At 34.8% G+C, this 21,231-nt stretch overlaps 1 protein-coding gene across 1 annotated transcript in view; it reads right to left on the reverse strand.

The window, feature by feature from the left end:
• The window catches only part of ADAMTS20 (ADAM metallopeptidase with thrombospondin type 1 motif 20), a 170,217-nt gene that overhangs the window by 68,935 nt on the left and 80,051 nt on the right, over positions 1–21,231 (reverse strand). The window contains exons 12-20 of the mRNA XM_090275524.1: positions 17,417–17,562; positions 16,071–16,252; positions 15,840–15,976; positions 13,671–13,788; positions 11,243–11,338; positions 9,498–9,664; positions 9,212–9,341; positions 1,886–2,012; positions 127–337 (exon numbers count right to left, since the gene is read on the reverse strand). Coding sequence (XP_090131650.1) covers positions 127–337; positions 1,886–2,012; positions 9,212–9,341; positions 9,498–9,664; positions 11,243–11,338; positions 13,671–13,788; positions 15,840–15,976; positions 16,071–16,252; positions 17,417–17,562 — 1,314 coding nt within the window. The remainder of the gene's footprint in view (positions 1–126; positions 338–1,885; positions 2,013–9,211; positions 9,342–9,497; positions 9,665–11,242; positions 11,339–13,670; positions 13,789–15,839; positions 15,977–16,070; positions 16,253–17,416; positions 17,563–21,231) is intronic.

The raw sequence follows: 21,231 nt of genomic DNA on the forward strand, positions 1-21,231 counted from the left end.
ACACAAAAAAATAAAGTGGTAACAAATGGGAAAAAAACTTAACAAAAGTATACTTTAGAGAAACAAATATTTAATTAGGAGGAAAAAAAGGAGTAATTTTTTGTAAGTAGTACTTTTCATTTGTACCTGGGACCATTCTGAATAATGCCACTGTGTTAAGACACAGTCACCATGACAGGGTTCCCGGGCAGGAGGTTTAAGTTGGTCATTGCAGTAGTGGTCATCTACTGGAACAGTCTGTCCTTTATGAATGGAATACTTCATGCAGTGGACATCCAAGGACCTATATCCTTGACCACAGTGGGCTGAACATTCACTTTTGCCGATGATGTGCCACCTAAAGAAATGTATTATACTTAGGAAGTGTGCCAATTAATGCAACCTAAAAAACAGATTCAGAGAAACTCATGCATACAATTCAATACTTAAAATTATGTTAGAGTTGATAAACAAGTCATCTGAAAATATTTTATATATCACTGAATTAGAAATATAAAAAGTTCTTAGAGATCATAGAGCCCAAACTTTCATTTTATAGATGAGGAAATGAAGCCCAGAAATGTTGTGTATTCAAATGGTATAAAGCACTGACTTGTTGTTAGAAATACTTTTTCCCAAATTAAATCTAACTGTTCTTCAAATATATAAAAATGTAGCTGGTCGGGTTAAAGCTACAGATAGGGAGTGCGCACTATGCCTACTGACCCTGGCATTTGATGGTGGCTTTGGAGGTATGTTCAAGAAACCCCAGACTTTGTCAAAAACCTTTGAAAACAACTGGTTTAGGTCAAGATGACCCAATTTTTTAGTGGCAATAATTGCATAATTAAGTCTGAATATACTTGATTCATAATCAGGTAGTATCTCCCTTTCTAGTTATGATCAGGGAATACTGAGAATTTAACTGCATAGATAAAGCTTTCAAAAGTTAGTAAACTAGGGTTTTGTATAGCATATCACATTTTCTTATTTATTCATGTGATCTATTTTTAAACAGCTTTTCATGGAAAACAATTTTTTTCCACAAGTAAAATCTGCTAGTTTTCACCAAATTATTCTACTTATAGCCTAGCAATCAATCAGGCAATAGTTGTGTAGCAGCATAACAAAGCATAGAATTCATGGAGTTCACTTCCATCCCCAACAGTATCTCAAGGATTTCATTGTGCTTCACACCATTGCAGTGCAGTGATGCAACTTAAACAGGCAGTTCTACACTGGGATTTCTCTATATATCTTCAAACAACATCATGAATATACAAAAATTTTCCTCCTTGCTGGATGAAGGAGGTTCTGGCCATCCGTGAATGTTAATTGTCACCTGCCAGATGGGTTATTATTCTTAGCTTCACTCTGAAACTAATTCTCTCTCTCTCTCTCTCTCTCACACACACACACACGTGCACACACACATACCCAAGAAAAAAAACTTGAGTTAGAAGTGCAAACTTCCCTGCTGTGATCTAAGTCATGTTCTTTAATGTTTAATGATCAAAATGCTGATAAATTTGATGTCTCCATCTATTGATTCTCTAATCCACAAACTTGAAAAGTTCATTGGTTCATCAGTTAACTGGGAATTACAGAATCATGCTATAAAATTTATTGTTTCAGATTAGAGTTTACCTGTATATATTTTACATACAATTTTGTTTCTATTTCCTGCTCAATATATTGAGGCCTCTAGGCTGGTATCCGGCAAATACTATGCACAAAAATTCAAACCAAATGCTGAGTTTCACAAGTTAGTGAGCCTGAAATTTCATAACGTCAGGGACAGAGAATAGACATTAATTACATGTACACTCTGTGCCAGGCATTGCACTAGATGCTTTACATCTTATCTAATTGTTGACTTTAATCTGGTTATATTATTTCTCTTTACCTTAGTTCACAGTCAGTGTTGCACCTTTCAGTCACAAATAATGGAAGTGGTAGGTGGTGACATCTTTGGTCGGACACTACCATAAGATCACTGTTACGTATGCAGGTAATTTTTCTTCTATGAAGACCTTGGCCAAAGTCAAATGAAAAATTTTTTAAAAAAAGAAAATTCATCTAAGTAGTTGTTCCATGATTACTTAATTCTGCTAATAGCCTAAAGGATTCAGCTAAGAAAGAAAAAAAATCCAATGCAGCACATAGGATGGAATAGCATGTTAATCTAGTCAGGAATGACTTTCTATAAGTAAGCTCAATCCTGAAATACCAAGGGGTTTGTTCAGTGAAGGGACATAAGAAAAGTGGGACAGAGATGGATGGAGTAGACAGAAATTTATTACAGCTGGATGGAGTGGTTGTCAGTGGAGAACTGAGTGGCCAAGGTGGGCACTGATACTATAATAGTACACTATGTTATTGTTACCCCATTATTTGTTCCCCTTTTCCCTGTAAAAGAATTGCACATTTCCACTTGCTGGAACATTACTGTGACTTCCTGAGGGAGGGGTATACTTCCCTGCCCAATGACATTATGCCAACCTGCTGTAGGGGAATGTGCCAGTTCCAGGCAAACGCTCTAAAAGCCACTGCATGCTTCTGCTAGCTGTTTTCCTTTCCCTCTGTCTCCAAGACAGCTTTTCCCAGATGGGCTGATCTTTCAGACTGGAACCATGAATGAGAAAGGCATGGACAGACAACGAAATGATCAATGGTTGTCACAGGTTCAAGAGGAGTTGAAAGGAGGGATTTTTTGGAGAAAGTATTCTGTATGATATTGTAATAGTGGATACATGTCATCATACATTTGTCAAAACCCATGGAGTGTTCAATAAACAGTGAACCCAAGTGTAAACTATGAAGTTTAGTTAATAATAATAATGTATTCATTGTGTCAACTCTGTGACACTAGTATAAGATGTTAATAACAGGGGAATGAGGTTGGGGAGTGGAAGAAGGGAGACTACAGAAAACTTATGCACTTCCTGCTCAGTTTTTCTATTAACCTAAAACTGCTCTAAAAAAAGTAAGTCACAGATACTAAAGAAGAGTCATAGACATTTAAGCAGCGAAAACATAACATAAATAAGAAATACACCTTTGTTGTTCTATGCCATTGAGATTTGTCAGTGTTTGTATGCAGCATAAGCCCAGCAAAAGCAAATTAAGAGAAGTGGTTTAAACAGGTCAGAGTAGGTTAAACATCACACTTTCTGCAAGGAGGAGACAAGAAAGAGTTTGAGCAGTCAGTGACATCAAATTTGTCTTATCAAAGTTCAAGGGTAAACTTCCAGTTAGCTAAACATAAGCATACATGTTTATCTCCACTCCCTCCTAAATACCATCTGAAATAACTATATGGGAATATTGAAAGGGCATAAACCTAAAAGAACACAAAGAATAAAAAAATTAAAAAAAATAACACAGTAGGCAAGAAAAGGAAATTTTGAATATAAAAAGTGGATGGAAATAACTTTAACAAAGCCAAGAAAGCTGAAACTTAAACCTATGTGGAGGAGGAAAGTGAATAAGAAACAAACTAATCATGCCATAGAATCCAAAAAAATCTCAGGAATCAAAAACTCCAGGTTCCTCTGAGGAGAAGAATGTGTGAGGAGTAGGCCTGGAAAGTGCGGAATTGATTGAAATGTATTTACTCCTACCCTTCTGGCTGAAAGCAGCACTGGCCGATAAAAACAGATGTGAGCCACATAAGCAATTTTACATTTTCTAGTACTCCCAATAAAAAAGTAAAAAGATATTGGTGAAATTAATATTTACACTTAACTCTAAATATCCAAAAGTGATCACTTCAACATATTAGTATAAAAATTATTGATGATATATTTTACATTCTTTTTATATTCTAAGTCTTCAAAATCCATTGTATATTTCATACATAGCACCTTTCAGGAGACTAGCCACATATGCCTAGAGGCTAATAAAGTACCAAAGAAGGTGACCTTGAGGGCACAGACACAGCTGAAGGAAGCTGGGGAAGCACTGCACCAAAGATAGGGGGGTTAAATAATAGTCTTCATACTGAAATGATGAGATCCAGGCTCACTGGACTCTCTTCATTTCCTTCTAGCTCCAGGCCAACTTGTATGGTTCCCTGGGACTCTTATTGACCTTCAGAAGATGGAAGAATTCCTCGCTTGGGAGACTCTTTAGCCCAAAAGAAAAGATCAACTGACAATGACATTTGGGGCTTCTTCCCCAATGACACATGGAAAGGCTACTTACTGACCCAAATACTCAATAATTAGGCCCCTACTTGACTTGTCTGACCCATATGGGATTTTCAGCATTTTAGTCTTAAATATGAAAAAATAGACATTTTAGGAAAACCCTAACACAAAGAGACCAAAATAAAAACAAAATAGAACTAAAGTGAAACAGGTACATCAGGAAGCAAAAGACAACTTACAGGGTATGATTAATACTCTTGGAGACACAGGTATGACATCCATGAAACAAAATCAAGATTTGTGAGAAGAAATAGTAAGAGAACAATGTAAGCTGATTTATTCATGGTAGCCATTCTGACAGGTGTGAGGTTGTAACAGAGTGGAGGTCTTCCCCAAAGTTCCCACAGCTCATGGTTTGGGGATGTGAAAGGAGACAGTGCAGCTTTTAAGGTACTTTGCATATCTATGGCAAGTTGGTAACTAGATAATAGCTGTGCTGCAACCCAGCACAGAAGGGGGGATGATAGGCTTTTGATGCTAGCCTTTCCTGAAGGGAAGCTATGCTGCCCCCAGGTAAAAGGGCGGATTATAAAGTTAAAATACTTTTCATAACAATGATGTATGGTACTCTGAGTCAGCATTAAAATAAGGTCAGGCAGCCATAAGGAGAGAAGCCATGCAGTCTAAAAGGGTATAGATAGGAGTCAGCTAGGAGGTCTGGGGTGTAAGAGGGAAGCCACATGGTTTGGAGAGAGAGTGCCACGAGGGCTGGAGTAAGAAAGAGAAGACCCACTGGGAAACCTGTCTGGAGAACAAGGCAGCATGGCTGATGAGGCTGGAATTGCGGGGACCTGCCTAACTAATAATGGATTAGTGGGGGATGCCTGAAATGCTGAACTGGGACTGGGAATACTGAGCCGTGGACTTCTGCTTTCCTTAAAGATGGTACCTCTGGCTGGTGTATTCTGAAACTGGCCCAGTTTAGCTGGGGGAGTAGGACGGTACTAAGTGTTTTGGAGTGTTTTAAAGGGAGTGCAACATAATGATAGAAACCCACTGTTATTCTGAATTTGCAAAACTTTTAAATAAACCCTCATTTGCAACAACAAGGATGGAACTAGAGAGACTTATGCTTAGTGAAATAAGCCAGGCAAAGAAAGAAAAATACCATATGATATCACCTAATACAGGAGACTAAAGAACAACATAAACAAACGAACTAAATAGGACAAGGAGCAAAATAGTAGTCAATAGGGGGGAGGGGGGAGGGAGAGAAGTGGGATAAGTAAGGAAAGGGTCTAGTCAGGGAACGTATATGAATGACTCATGGACATGGACAACGGGGAGGGATATGATTGTGGGAGAAGGGGTGTGCTGGGTGGGGAAGAGCAATGGGGGAAAAATGGGACAACTGTAATTGAAAAACCAAAAAATAAAAATAAAAATAAAAAGGAATTTATTAGTAGATAAAAAAATAAATAAATAAATAAACACTCTTTCCTTTTCCACCAAACTTGGCAGTGGGCAATTGGACCCCACAGCTGTTCCAGGACAGCATAGGCTGGGATTCTGTAACAAGGTGATATCTCACTGTGGTTTTAATTTGCATTTCTCTGAAGATTAGTGACATTGAGCATCTTTCCATATGTCTACTGGCCATCTGTATGCCCTCTTTGGAGAAGTGTCTATTTAGATCCTTTGCCCATTTTTTTAATTGGGTGTTTGGTTTTTTCTGGGGTTGAGTTTTATAATTTATTGTGGGGTTTTTTGGTGTTGTTTTATAATTCTTTATACATTTTGGATATTAATCCCTTATCAGATGTATAGGTGAATATGTTCTCCCATTCCATGGGCTGTCTTTTTATTTTGTTGATGGTTTTCTTTGCTGTGCAAAACCTTTTTAGTTTGATATAGTCCCATTTATTTTCTTTTGTTTCCCTTGCCTGAGGAGATATATCAGATAAAATACTGCTACAAGCAATGTCTGAGATTTTACTGCCTATGTTTTCTCCTGGGATCTTTATGGCTTTGGGTCTAACATTTAGGACTTTAAACCATTTTGAATTTATTCTTGTGTGCTGGAGAGTATATGGAGAAAGAGGAATCCTTTTGCACTGTTGGTGGGAATGCGGATTGGTGCAGCCACTGTGGAAAGCAGTATGGAGATGCTTCAAAAAAATTAAAAATGGATCTGCCTTTTGACTCATTAATCCCACTTCTGGGAATATATCCTAAGAAACTAACCCAAAACACTAATTTGAAAAAACATAAACATTCCTATGTTCATTGCAGTGTTATTTACAATTGCCAAGATATGGAAGCAGCCCAAGTGTCCATCAGTAGATGAATAGATAAAACAAGTATGGGACATTTACACAATGGAATACTACTCAACCATAAAAAATAAAGTTTTACCCCTGTGATAGCAAGAATGGAGAACATTATGCTAAGTGAAATAAGTCAGTCAGAGAAAGACAAATAACATATGATTTGACTCATATGTGAAATCTAATGAACTGAATTAACAAGGCAAATAGAGACAGACTCATGAATAGAGAGCAGAATGACAGCTAAGAGGGGTGGGGAGGTGGTGGGGGAATCAAGCAAAAAGGAAAAAGGACTCACGGTCATGGACAACAGTGTGGTGGTTGCAGGGTGGTGGTGGGTATAGAGAGATAAATGGTAAGAGAAAAAATACAGTAATAGATTTTTTAAAAGCATAGTGTTAAGCCAAAAAAAAAAATGTAAATAATGTAGATAAGGAAAAGAAATTAGAAAATAAGTGATCAATCCAGGAGGTCAAATATCCCAATAATACAAATTTTGGAAAGATAGAAATTTAATATGAGAAAATTATCAAAGAAATCATGTGATAAATTTTCTCAAGTCAAAGAATATGTTTCCAAATTGGAATGACATCCTAATAACTTAGGAAAACTGATGAAAGAAACACTCACATCAAGGCACATTGTCCTGACATTTCATACCACCAGAACTAAAGGGACAATCCACTAAACTTTCACAATAAAAAGTATTACAGGAAATCAAAAAACAAGGCTTTCAAAATTGTAAAAGAAAATAATCTAACTTAGAATTTTATATCAGCCAAACTATCAATCAGGTGTGAAAATAGAATAGTGCTATTTTCGGATATTAAAAGTCTCAAAAAACTACTTTTTTTCCCCCCCAGGGAAATATTGGGAGCTATGTTCCACCCAATGGGGGGAATAAAATTTAAGAGGAAATAATGGGATTTGGAAAACAGCAAACCCAACAGAAAAGGAATGTGAAAAGACTTCCGTGGATAATAATGAAAGTAAAGCGCAAGCAGACAGCCATGTATCAGGCCTAACAAAGCAACACTAATTAGAGGAGGAGAAAGAGGACCATGGTAGCAATAGATGAAGAAAAATTTAAATAGATTAAACCAATAAACAAAATTTATACATCTTACCAAAAGTTTGGGGACTGGTAACTTTCAGTTCATAAAAACAAGTAAACAAATAAAACTGAGCAAATTTAACTTAAGAGAAACCAAAAGTTACACACAAAGAAGAGAATATTAATCACGGCGTCACGATGTGGCAATAGAATTAATAGTTCCTTTTTCTGTGCACACAGTTGCTCAAGAGACCTCTCCTGATTCAGACTCCTGAACCACCTCACCGTGTCTTGTCCAGCCCTCCATTTTGGATCTTCTTGTTCTTTTCTTGGTGTGTTCTCCACATTTTAGAATATTCCTTCATTCCCCTGTTCCATGGATTTGTTCCTAGCTTCCCATATCAACTGCCATAGACCAGCTTATGCACTTAATCCTCAGACGCTGGCCCCAGATCCCCAAACCTCCGTTCTCTCCTGTATAAAGCATATCCAGGGTCTTTCTATGAAAATGAATTCCTTCTTCTCCTGTGTTACCAAAGCTCTTTGTTCCTACTCCTAGCATTTATCCCAGTTGGCCTGGCATCATCCACCTCGGTATCCCTCCTCTGAGACACTGCCCGACCAGGAACGCCTGCTTCCCACACAACAATTCTGGACACCATTGGACCAGCACCACACAGTCAGGTCTGTGCCTTTTCCAAATGGGCTGCCACAGCTCCTTTGGTGTCTTGAGGTCTGTTGGTTAGACTGTCCCTCACAACCCCATCATCTGCAGTCACTGCTTCTGGCCACCCACCTTCTCTCTGCTCATTTCCACACTGTTCTTAGTAGCATCCTCTCTTCCGACCCACTGCTACCCTAATTCCCAAACCTCTTCTCTGCTCCCCAGGAGAACTGCTTTCCCATTCTATTCAAACTTCCCTATACCTTCAGACTTAATCTCCTCACAAACTGCTCCCTCCACCTTTTGGGTGACCCTCTTTGTGTCTGCCGGTAGCACTGCATTTACCATTAAAAATGAAGGTAACCCACTCAGACTCTGTTTCATCTGCTAGACTTTAAAACTTGGATTTGGAACCAGGGTCTTATTAATAACCTGAAGCAAAGTAGTCTCTCAATAAATGTTCTCTGATTTGAACAAACAGCATTGCACAATTAACGATCCATAATTATAGATCATTAAAGACTCCAGGCTTTTCATCTTCTTTCCCTACTGCAAACTTCATTTCCCACTATGCTCCTTTCAGTCATTCATGCCATCAGTACAAATATGTATCTCTTGTGGCCGCAGAAGGACAATCAAAGAACGAAAGAATGTTTGGTGCTCTGACACTAGAAGCAGGAGGTAGGTGGCTGGGGAAGTGTGTGGAGGGGAGTTATTTCATGGGGGAACAGTATCCAAGTTAGAGATACTTTCTGTGACTGCGAGAAAGAAAATGTTGAAAAGAAATGAAAGGAGCAATAATGCAGAATGTTGAAATGGGTCAAGACAAATGGTGCTGTTAAGTACAAGAAACAGAAAGAATGGGTGGGGAGAAGAGGACAAAGGGAAAAAAAAACAGGAAAGCTTTCTATGTCTGTGTGGTATACGTGTGTGTGGACAGCAGGGAGAATTCTGCCAGACAGTGGAAGCCCGACTGAAAAGTACTCCCAATTATGCCCGCATGCACAAACTTTTGTCTCTTTTAATACCAGTGTACCTTGACACATTTTGGTACAGTCTTGCCATGGTCCATACGGATCCCAAGTGAACAGGTCACTCTTCTCTTCCACAGGGATATTGAAGGAATAATGTACATCAGGGTTGTATAAATTACCCACACACAAAACCTCAATAAAAATACATAGGGGCATACAATTAATTCATGAAAGATATATTCTTACAAGATACCATTTTATATTTAACAATAAATGCAAAGCAATTAACCATCACAGTTTACTAATATGATTAAAGCTAAGTCTTATTAACAACTACTGAGAACTTACTTGCAAAACAAGTTCTTCTTCCAGCCGATCAGTACCATTAATTCTTTCAACTGAGTTGTTTGAACCACTGTATTCAAAAACAGCTCCTTGTACATTGATTTCTTTTTTTGCCTTACTTACAACAAAATTTCCATTCAAAAGAAAGTTCCCTTGAGTGTCAGATAATGCTGTAAAAGAACAAGACTCATGAAATAAGAAAACCAGAAATTTCAATATCTGTATAGACTATTATGACCGCCTTTATATAATATCTGAATTCAATGACGAACCAATAAAGTTCTATATTTATCCTACAAAGTGGAAATTCCTCTGAATATGCACTTTCTCAAAAGCAGATAGGCTTATTTAGGAGAATATCAGCTGTATTAAAAGTAAGGGAAAAAAACACAACTTTACTGACAAAAATTGTATACATTTCACTACCTATAGTTATCAAAGCAAATTTCATAAGTATCTTTTATAATTCCCTTCCAATGATTTCATGTTTATCTTGCTCACTTTAATTTAGATTTTGATGTTGTTACTAGCAATTCTCTTACAAAGCATTTTGATATTTTATTGATGAGCATTTCTATTTTTAAACTTAGGCAGAACCTTTTTTACATTCCTAAGAAGATACAGATATCTACATTTGGAAACTAAGAGAGACATTAACTAAATGTAAAAGGATAATCAAAATATTTACACTTGATTTTTTTTTTGAGAATTTGAATTTTGTGCATTTTTATAGAGGTAAAATTTACACAACAAAATTAACTATTTTAAAGTGAACAATTCAATGGCATTTAGTATATTCTACAACATTGCACAACCATCATCTCTCTCTAGTTCTAAACTGTTCATTATAGATTCAGATCCTCAATTATAAGCATTGATTACTTGAGCCAATATTTCACATTTTGTTATGTGAAGCAGGTACTTTTGAATTTCAGCTCTATACCACATACTCTAGCTTGGTGAATTATACATAAGTCAATATTAAAAGTATTATTCAGGTAGAATGAGAAGGTTTGTAAAACATCCTCTTCATCTTTGGGCTTAAGAGAAATTCCTTAAACCTAAACGCTAATTTCTAAATATAAATAAGAAATAAAATCTATACTCTAGAAATAGCTAAAAGACAACATAAAGTATGCCAAAAGTAGGTTTACAGTTGTTTGTATGGGAAAACACAGTAATTAATAAATATTAACACAAGAATAAATTATGTGTTTTGCATGCTCACAACTGTAGTCCTACTTTTACCCTACCCTGTATACTGTGACTATATTCATTAACATCTAAAAATATGAGCCCATACTTCTTTTTCTTTCTTTAAAAAATACAGCTTTTTAAAAACTATATTTAAATACTATTGTTACATGATAAAAAAATTAAGAAAATTGTTTAAAACATAAAACCCCAAAGAGGTCTCTATTAATTTTAGATTAAAAGACAGAAGAAGATTTATGCCAAATACACATGCAATTTTAACTGAATATAACCTTTGGCTATCTAAAACACTCTCATGGACATAAGCTCAAATTTACTTTTCAGAATTGAGTTCCATATTTTCCAAATAGGATATGGTATATAGCTCAGAAGAAAACATGTATCTGGAGTCAGATGACTCAAGTTCAGTATGAACTGAAATTACATGTTTTTTGAAGGGTCTCTTTTTGCCTTCCAAGAATTTACATCGACCGCAGACCTCCATGAAATCACACACAAACCACATATTGGTGCTGTTTGCTAGAAATGTTTACCAAGGTAATTGTCATCTTCTGGTTTCCCAGAATAGCTGTGCTGAAGAACATCAATGTTTGTTGCTCCTGCGGGAATCTTGACAACAACATTATAACCTGCGATATAATTTTATACATGTTAAGTTCACAAAAAACAGATGGTCCAGAGGCTATTACTGCTGAATGATGGAAACATTTCAGTAGTATAGACAGACAATTTCATTTTAAATCTGATAAGTGATACCAGTGCTTATTCTTTTAAATCAATGCCTTTTACAAATTACTAAGAATTGAGAAAAAGTGGTTGTTGTCTAGAAACAGACAGAGTTTGGAATTCTTAAAGTACATTTCCTAATTTTCCTTATTTCTAAAATTCTGAAGGTAAAATGAGAATGAAGTTAGTATATTAATTCCTGAGATATTTAATATCCATATCCTGTTTAAAAATTGACTATTATTTTTACATTTTATATTTCTTAATGGCTTTTTAAAAAATACAGGAATCCAAATGCTATTTATTCACATATCCAGAAGACATCAAAATAGTTGGTCATTGCTATATGTGTTCACAGAGACTTAGTAAACAGCAAAATAATGTGGATTAAGAAGCATATTTTTCTTAAGCCTTTAGTGTCTAATGTAAGCAGAAATCCCTATAGCTAGCTCCAAAATTTTACATTATTTTTTAAGTCTATTAACAAATTGTCAAGAGAAAAGTAAAACATTTACTTGAAAGAAATGAAAATAATATTTCTATTTTATGAAAATTCAACACTGGCACTCTCAAAAGATGAGGAAACACTATATTAAACACATATTAAGAAACAATGGTAAGTTTTCCTTATGCTAAAAATATTTATGTTATATAGTTGTCCAAATATTCTCATTTGCTCTAGTGATATTAATTCTAAGTTTTTCCTTTTCCTTATAGGATTTCCCCTTCTATTTAATACATGAATAAAAGGAGTTGAATTTTTTCTTGTATGCTAACTCTGATAAATATGGAATCAATTTAAGAAGAGGAAGTTTAAAAGAGATTAAGTTTGCAACTCCATTATGAAATTATCTTGCATGTTTTTGGAGCAGCCTTATTTACACCTCTGTAAGGCATCGCATTAAAATATAAGCTGATAAATGGTCTGATGATTCTGTATACACTATATGGGTATGGTTGTAAATCACCAATCTACAAGGATAATTTTAATTCATGATTTTTTAACTATAAAATATTCCTATGACCTTCTCTTATTTGTCTTTCCTATTATGCTTTTCAAGAAAGCAATTCTTAAACATGGCAAAAGCAAAATGATGAAGGCTACCGCCAGGGGGCACTGATGTGACAAATGCTATTCTGACCTTGCAAATAAATTTAACATCTTTTTTCATTTGCAAACTGATTAATTTATAGTACAATTTGACAAGGTTAAATATTAAATACTAATTTGGTGTATGTGGTTTTATAAAGAAAAAATGTTTTATAATGAATACTGATCCACCTTTGATAAATGTGTGCCATTAGTTATAAAAAGAGATCAAATATGTATCGCTTCTGTGAAATAATGAATCATAACAACAAAATAAGTCAAGTCATGTAGTAACTATGATTCATAAGCATCATCATTATGTAAAATGTACAATACTTTTAATATAAATAAGAATGTAAATTTTGTTTTAAATTATACTGCTTTTAATTGAAACAATTCATACTAAAGCAATTGTGCTCAAACACATGTGAATATAATTTAAAACTGGACAATAAAACTGTAAAACATACATTTTTATTTTGCAAGGAAAGTTTTAAAGGGATTTCCATGAAAACAAAAATGTTTCCCAGAAAATTTTAGAATAGAAAATATCTGCTATATTCTTCTAACAGTTTTGAAGAAAAATTAGATCATAGTCAAATATCAATTACATCTATAATCCAGATACTTCTTAGAAAATCAAATGTAATAATAACTTTATATCCACATTTAAGTTAAGGGTTTTATCCTGTACCTTCAATCAACATTTTTGATATATCATTGATAAGAAACACAATAGATAGCCCCGGTCATACAAAAACAAATTTTGTTCCAATGATGAAAAAATAATTAAAAGCAAGTTTCCTGGAAATGTTATAAATATACATATTAGAGATTACAGGAACAACAGTAAGAACACATCAGTATTTGGGGGGACTATTCAAACATCATTGTCAAATATCAGTGGATATACTCTAACAAATGCACCTAATAAATTTTAAAAATCAGATTTGCCTTGAGCAGGTGATTTCATTAATTCAAGGACACTTCTGGTATAAAATTTAATCTTTTAATATTTAGAAAATTTTTCTTTAACAATCATTTTCAACTAAGGGTATAGAGTAAACAAAACAATAACAATCATTACTCTTGTATATACATTATATCAAATAAAAGGGAAAACTAGAAACAAATACGCAGCTTACCATAATGAGCACTGTTGAAGACCCCTGCCATTGTCCTGCATGATGAATTATCCCCACCACACACTCCACATTTGTCTTTCCTGGCCTTGGAGTTTAATACATGATCGCAGCCAGCTTGCTTCAAAATATAAAAATTAAAATTAATATTATAAAAATGACTAATGGTAAACATGGAGCTTTATAAAAAATGTTCTTTTCACAAATATTGTTTCAATTAATAGAAGATTTGATACAGCAGGACTTTTTTCATAATATCTACTGATCTTGTTATATATCAATATTTTCACATGTTTGTTCACATGGTTGAAAAGCAGTGTTTTTCAGAGGGTCATCCACATACCTCCTGCATTAAAATCACATGGGGTAGCACTTAAGAAGGCAGAGTCGTAGATTTTCTGAATGAAAACCTTGGAGGGAAAACCTAGAACTCTACCTTGTAACAAACACTGACAGCCATTCTTATATCCATCATATGAAAACCACTCTTTAAAGAATTATTATTCAAAAGGGGCAAAAAGTATGATTATGTAAGTAACATATTAAAATAACTCCAAAAAGATGTCTCTCATGATTCGTTTGTTTGTTTTTTAGCTCATGACATTAGAACCCTGGGAATAAACTGAGTACAACTGAAAGAAATAGTTTACTTCCCAAAAATTAATATCCAGAATAAAGTGTTTATTAAAAGAATAAATACATAAATAAAGGTGAAGGTAAATTGCTTGTTTCAGGGGTTTAAAAGAACAAGCACAGATGATGTCTTTTGCAGATATGGCAATACTTTTAGTTCTCTAGACTACTCCTCTAAATTTAGTGATCAGAAAACTTAAGAAATATTATAAACCTCATGAATTTTTATAGACAAGGCAAATATTTCCAAAATGAAAATTTCAACCAGATAGTTTCTGAAAGTAGCATGCATCTATATGTCCAAGCAATCATCTTTTTTTTCATTTAATATGACTCTCTGCCATTAATTTAGGTAAAAGAAGTTTTTCAGGCCACCAAGTACCCTGTTTCTAGTATTTAAGGTATTTCCAGTGTGTAAGTTACTCTGAGTTCCTTTGAGCATCTCATTAGTACTTTGTGTGCAATGTCTTTTATCACCTGGGTAACAGGTAATATAAGTTTGGTTACAGGGAGAACTTGGCCAAATTAAGTTCCACTTAATCAAAAGAATGAGTTCATAAAATTACACTTGTGTCCTTTAGACAGCATTCACTATCCTAGTTCTCAAATTCATCACGCCTTTTTAAAATTACCATGTGCAATGTGCGTGCTTTAATTCAGGGTCTCAGCTGCTCACCCAGAGTCCTGCTTTATGGCCCATCTATCTCCAATCTTCTCCTAACCAACACATTCTGAACATTCTACCATGAAAATCAAATTATATCTCTTGCTCAATTCCAAATCCTTCTAAGAATCTCCAAGGACTTCAGGGAAAAAAATGCATAGAACCACCAGGAGCTAGCCCCTACCTCCAACCTTGGTCCCTTTCTTCCTCACCTTTCTAAAACCTACTCATTCTCAATAATTAGCTCAATCCCCACACCCTCCATGAGCATTCTCCAAAGGCTTTACTCACCTCCCATAAATAAGACAGTCCTTCCTTGATAACCTCAAGCCACCTTGCAGATGCCTCATCAGCACTCCATTATAATTGTCTATATGCCTATCTCTCTCACAAATCTGCATACTCCTTGGAGGTTAGTGCTCTGTTCTATCCTTTTATCTAACCATCTGGTAGGTACTCAGTAAAAGTTTGATACATGTACCCAAGAAGTAAGAGAAAAGAATGGAAAGAGGAAGGGAGAATATCACTGCTTTTAAAAGAGAGAGGGTAAAAAAGTCACCACAGAAGGTCCATTTGAAGGATCAAAAGGCCTTTACAACACTTACGTCCTAATAGTTATCTTTTCGGAAAGTTGACTTCACCTGTTGTCTTGATTTTGAGTACCATATGCAAAACAAAGTTGGCAGGCTTACCTTAATGCTTCATGAGTTACTCTTGATGGCAGAAAATCACCTAGTAAACAAAGTCCCCTAATGATAATCCTAGAAATAGTATGACTGTCACCAAAGGTCGCTATATTGGAATCCATATGAAAGTATTGTGAAATAATAGAATAGTCTTCTGAAAGTCACTTTAAATATAATAAGTTTACTTACCCTACACAGGCCTTGAACGCAGATGTCATTAGTTTCAGTTCCACAAGGGGTACCATCAGCAACCCTATCCTTCAGTTGGTAGAAGTTAGTTGTTCCAGCAACCCGACAATAGAGCTTACAGCGATCTTTTATGGCAACTGTAAAAGAAAGTCATTTTTGATGAACAATAATACAATTGTGTATTCCTATGTCTCAAAAAAAGATTCACATCAAAATATTCTAATCACTTACTCCCACTGTACTTTGGAAGCCATCTCACATTAGGGGGAAGACCATTGATGTTGAAATGTTTACCATCAAAATCAGAGCACTGCTTCTCACGAAAGTCTTGCTTGCCTTTTGGACATGAATCAGTATTACATGATCGAAATTTCATCCTGCGGCCCACACAGTACTTGCCTCCGTTTCTTGGCCTAGTCAAATTCATTACATTTTAAAGCATATCAGTAGAATATTCTTTTGGCCATTTACTTCTAAAACTGTTCCATTCCTTTCCAGGATGTCCCACTAACACTGTGTATGTAACAGAAGTGTGTAGCATGGTTTTTTATGCAAGTCTATGGCTCATAAACTAAAAATATCCATCTTAGTGGACACTGTGGCCTGGAGGGCAGAAATGATATCTTCATGACTTAAGTAACCAACAGGGAACTATGATGGGAATTTATTTTAAAACTTCAAAAAATGGCTTGTTCATTTTCTGGGGGAAAAGATATATATTGAACCAAAGATGATAACAAAGAAAGATAATACCATGTTAAATGAAAAATATGTATCTTTGTCATATATATCCCTGCTTATCACTCAGTTCCAAGAGTTTCATGGTATCCATCTATGCTCATTCCTCTCTATTTCAGTTTATGCTGGAAAATGAAAACTCTTTTCAGCATTTTTTAATATAAAGACTTCCGGCATAATTTAGTTATTGTAAAATCCAAATGAACTCAGATTTTATTCAGAATGTTACATTTCTGCATTAAAAATTCTTGTTAATAGATGTTAAGTAAAATGTGTCTTACTGCTTACCAAAATATATATTACATAACAATAGAAACGTTTTAAAATCTTTATGGAATCTCTAAATTCTTTTAAACAATGTTGAGGGGAGATATGTTTTAGTACCTATTCATGCTAAAGACATGGATGCATCTATAACATAAGAACCAAAGATAGAAAATATGGCATCAAATTACAAAGAAACTGGTAATGAAACCACATGTTTTGTCTAGGAGAGACAAAACATAATTAAAAGGAGAAAGTAGCTTTCAATAGAAACACATTAAGTCTAAACATACCATTATATTACCATCATTATTTATAGCTAATTCCCAAATTCATACTAAATCAGGAAAAAATGGCTGTGTCTCAATTCAGATTCTAGAGATTATTTTTATCTATTCAGTTTTTTAAGGTCTGAATCTACCAAGATATAAACTAATATGACTTAAAGTGTTCCGAAGTTTTCTGAATCTCAGAAACTTACAGACTGACCTCCAGTTTAGAAGTGAATGAAACTGATGTTTAGTTTCTGGTGCCTTGAGATAATCTTAATTTACAGTGACATAAAAAAGACATACTCGGGGCGATTACAGAGCCTGGATGTGCTTTTGATTCCACCTCCACATGTTCTTGAACAAGAACTGTAAGGTCCCCATGGTCCCCATTCACCATCTACAGGACGTGTTTCCATTTCTTTGTTTACACATAGCCCATGGTGACAATGCTATAAAAATAATACAAAAAGAAGTGACTCATGTATATCTAATCAGAACACCATATATAGCAGTACAAAGATCAACAGAAGAAAAAAAGTACACAGTTTAGAGCAAAATGTTAATTCAGATGTGATTACATTTAATACTATGTTATGAATATTTACTGAGTATCTACCAAGTAAATAAGAAGATCTACGGAATGCAAAAATAATTTTAAAATCTCCCTTGAAATTTAGTCTCTTTAGGAGAGAGGAGACCTATAAACATGGAAAAAAAACTTAGTAAAATAAAAGACTTTTTAAAAGCAAATATTAGATTAACACAATATCTATCCATGCTTGTTATTTTTATGCAGTTATCTATCATTTTCTCACTCTTTTGGCTAACTTTCTACTCTATTTCATCTAAAGTCTCAATAGTCACTGTTTCTTACTTGCATCAAGAAAATGGAAACTTATAGAAGAATCTGCCACCATCTCCCATTACCCATTCTACCCATCCACCAGTGTCTATGCCCAGGACCCAGCCTTTCTGCCTATCTGTATACATGGAAAATCCAGGATCCTAGCCAAAGTCAATCCCTCCACTCACCACTTCATCCCAGTCCTTCTCATTACTCAAAACATCACTCAGCAATTCTCTCATCTTCCCTACATCATCATTTGTTACAGTAAGCATTTAGAAACTTTCATAACAGTTTATAGAGTAATTTTACATATATTAAGGTTAATAATTTAAAAATTAGCTAATATTTATTTTAAACTTAATTTTCATTGTTAATATAAAGTTTAGCATCTTAACCATGTTCAAGTGTACAATTCATTCGTATTAAGTACATCCATGTTGTTGTTCAACCACCTAGCCAAACTGAAATCTTCATCTTCTCAAACTGCAACTGTCCACCCACTAAATAATAATCCCTCATCCTTCCCTCCTCCCAGCCCCTGGCAACCACCATTCTATTTTGTTTCTCGGACTTTGTCTACTCTACATATCTCATACGATTGAACTCATACTGTATCTAGCTTTATGATTGGCTTATTTCACTTAGCATAATATCTTCAAGGGTCACTCACATAGCATGTGCCAGAATTTCCTCCTTTTAAAAAAATTAAATCTGGGTGGTGAGCACACAATGCAATATACAGATGATGTATCACAGAAGTATACATTTGAGACCTATATAATCTTATTAACCAATGTCATGTCCAATAAATTGAATTTAAAAAGAGGCTAAATAATATTTTATTGTATATATATACTATATTTTATTCATTCATCTATTGATGGATAATTGGGTTGCTTCAACTCTTGGCTACTGTAAATAATGCTGCTATGAACATGAGTGTGTAAATATCTCTTCAAGACCTTGTTCTCTATTTTCTTGGATATATACCCAAGACGTGGTATTGTTGGATCATATGATAATTCTATTTTTAATTTTTTTGAGGAACTGCCATTTTTTTTTTCATAGAAAAATCTGGCTTACATTTTTAATGTCTTCTTTTATTTCATTTTCCTAGTCAATCATTTTTATCATTTTGTACCAAAAGAATCAGAAAGTTTTAAAAAGAAGAAGATTAGTCCTTTACTAGAGACAATTTAAAATACTCCACTAGAATATTCTCATTAACATAAAAGCATACTCTTGTTTCTCCACTTTAACAACAACAAAAACTTCTTAGATCTCACTTTCCTCCCCAGCTATTGTCCTGTTTCTCCTTGAAAGGGTTATGTTCATTGTCTAACTCTCTCTGCCTATTTTTTCATAACCCCACCCTAGCCAAGTTTTATACCCCAACCTCCATGAATCTGCTCATGTGTAGGTTTCCAGTGGCCTTCCACAATGTATAATCAATGGCCAGTTCTTAGTCTCTGTTTCCCTTGACTTAGAAGTATATGACACAGCTAATTATTATTATTGATGCATTATATTCCTCTTAGTTTCCAGAGCTCCATACTCTTGGTTTACTTTCTTCTTTAATAATTACTTTTCTACAGTTTCTTGTTCTGTTTCTTCTTTCCAACTTCATTTTTGTTTATTCTTTTTATTGTTTATGCAATTACAGTTATTTCCAACTTTTTTCCCTTTCCCCACCTCCATCCAGCCACATCCTCTCCCCTCCCTAAGTCAATCTCCAGATTGTTGCCCATGTCCATGGGTCATGCATAAGTGTTCTTTGGTTAATCCCTTCACCATCTTTCATCTAATCCCTCCCCCACCCCCCTCTGGATACTGTCAGTCTGTTCTATGTATTTATGCTTCTGCTTCTATCATTTTCATTAGCTTATTATGGTAACTAGATTCCACATATAAATGAGATCATGTTGTATTTGTCTTTCACTGACTGGTCTATTTCGTTTAGCGTAATATTTTCCAGGTCCATCCATGCTGTCACAAAATGTAAGTTTCTTTTTTACTGCTGCATAGTATTCTGTTGTGTAAATATTGGAATGTCCCCAGGCTTTGACCCTGGCCCTTTATTCTTCTCTATCAATAATCACTCCCAGTCCAGATCTTTCTCCTGATCTACAAACTGAATATACTATTGCTTTCTTATCTTCACTTGAATGTCTAATAAACATTTCAAATGTAGAAACCCCAAATCAAACTCCTGCCTTGTTCCCTCAAAATCTCTTGATCTAAGTTGATCATGTAGCAGGCCCTTAATAAATCTTTGTTGAATGAATGAACCCTATAGGCAAGTTTATTAGAAGAAAAAAATGCTTTGTGCCCTCCATTAGAACAAATCGTTCAATATAAGAAAGCCACATTATGAGTGAAAACAAATTATTAGAATAGAATGTACTGTGTGCATGTAAATTTTGTTGGCATCTTCCAGAAATATTTCAATAATCGATGCATGCACTTGTGTGTGTGTGTATGTGTCTGTGAAATCACAGCATGAAAATGATAAAATGTTATACTGTTCACCATTGAGTAAAAGATCCATTTAATACTGGATATTGCTAATGTTAATGCAATACAAGAGCTCACTACTTTCAATTAATTAAAAAAAGGGAATTTATATTGATCATAATCTACCTGTAGTTACCCCAAACACCACCACTGCTTTAATTGACATGGGCTTTAAAGTAGGTTTCAGTATCTCGTCACATTTACCTTAATTCTAACAAATCCATCCCCACCATAACATGTTATTGGGGAAATATTCAAATGGCTAATAATCACATGAAAAATGCTTAACACTGGTAATAATCAGAGAAATGTAAATTAAAATCGCAATGAAATTCATGTTATGCCACTAGAATAAATTAAACTGTAAGTGTTAAAACACTCACTAAAAATTGGCATGGAATGTAGGTCAACTGGAACTTTCAAATATTTGAGGGGAGTCTAAAAGGGGACACGTATTCTGGAAAATTTTTTGGCACTTTCTTATGAAGTTAAACATACACCTACCCTATGACCCGGAAATTCTACTCTAGGTATTTACCCAAGAGAAATGCAAACATATGCCCATAAGAAGACCTAAACAAGGATGCTCACAGAAGCTTTATTCAGAACAGCCAAAAACTGGAAGTGATCCAAATATCCATCAACAAAAGACTAGGTAAAGAAATTATGGTGCACTTGTACAATTGAATTATACCACATCATAAAGGAATAAAGTACTGATGCATACAATAATATGGATGAAATTCAAAAACATTAT

This window comes from Furipterus horrens, unplaced genomic scaffold (genome assembly GCF_987537825.1).
Source record: "Furipterus horrens unplaced genomic scaffold, mFurHor1.1.pri manual_scaffold_4, whole genome shotgun sequence".
In the NCBI taxonomy this organism is placed as follows: domain Eukaryota; kingdom Metazoa; phylum Chordata; class Mammalia; order Chiroptera; family Furipteridae; genus Furipterus; species Furipterus horrens.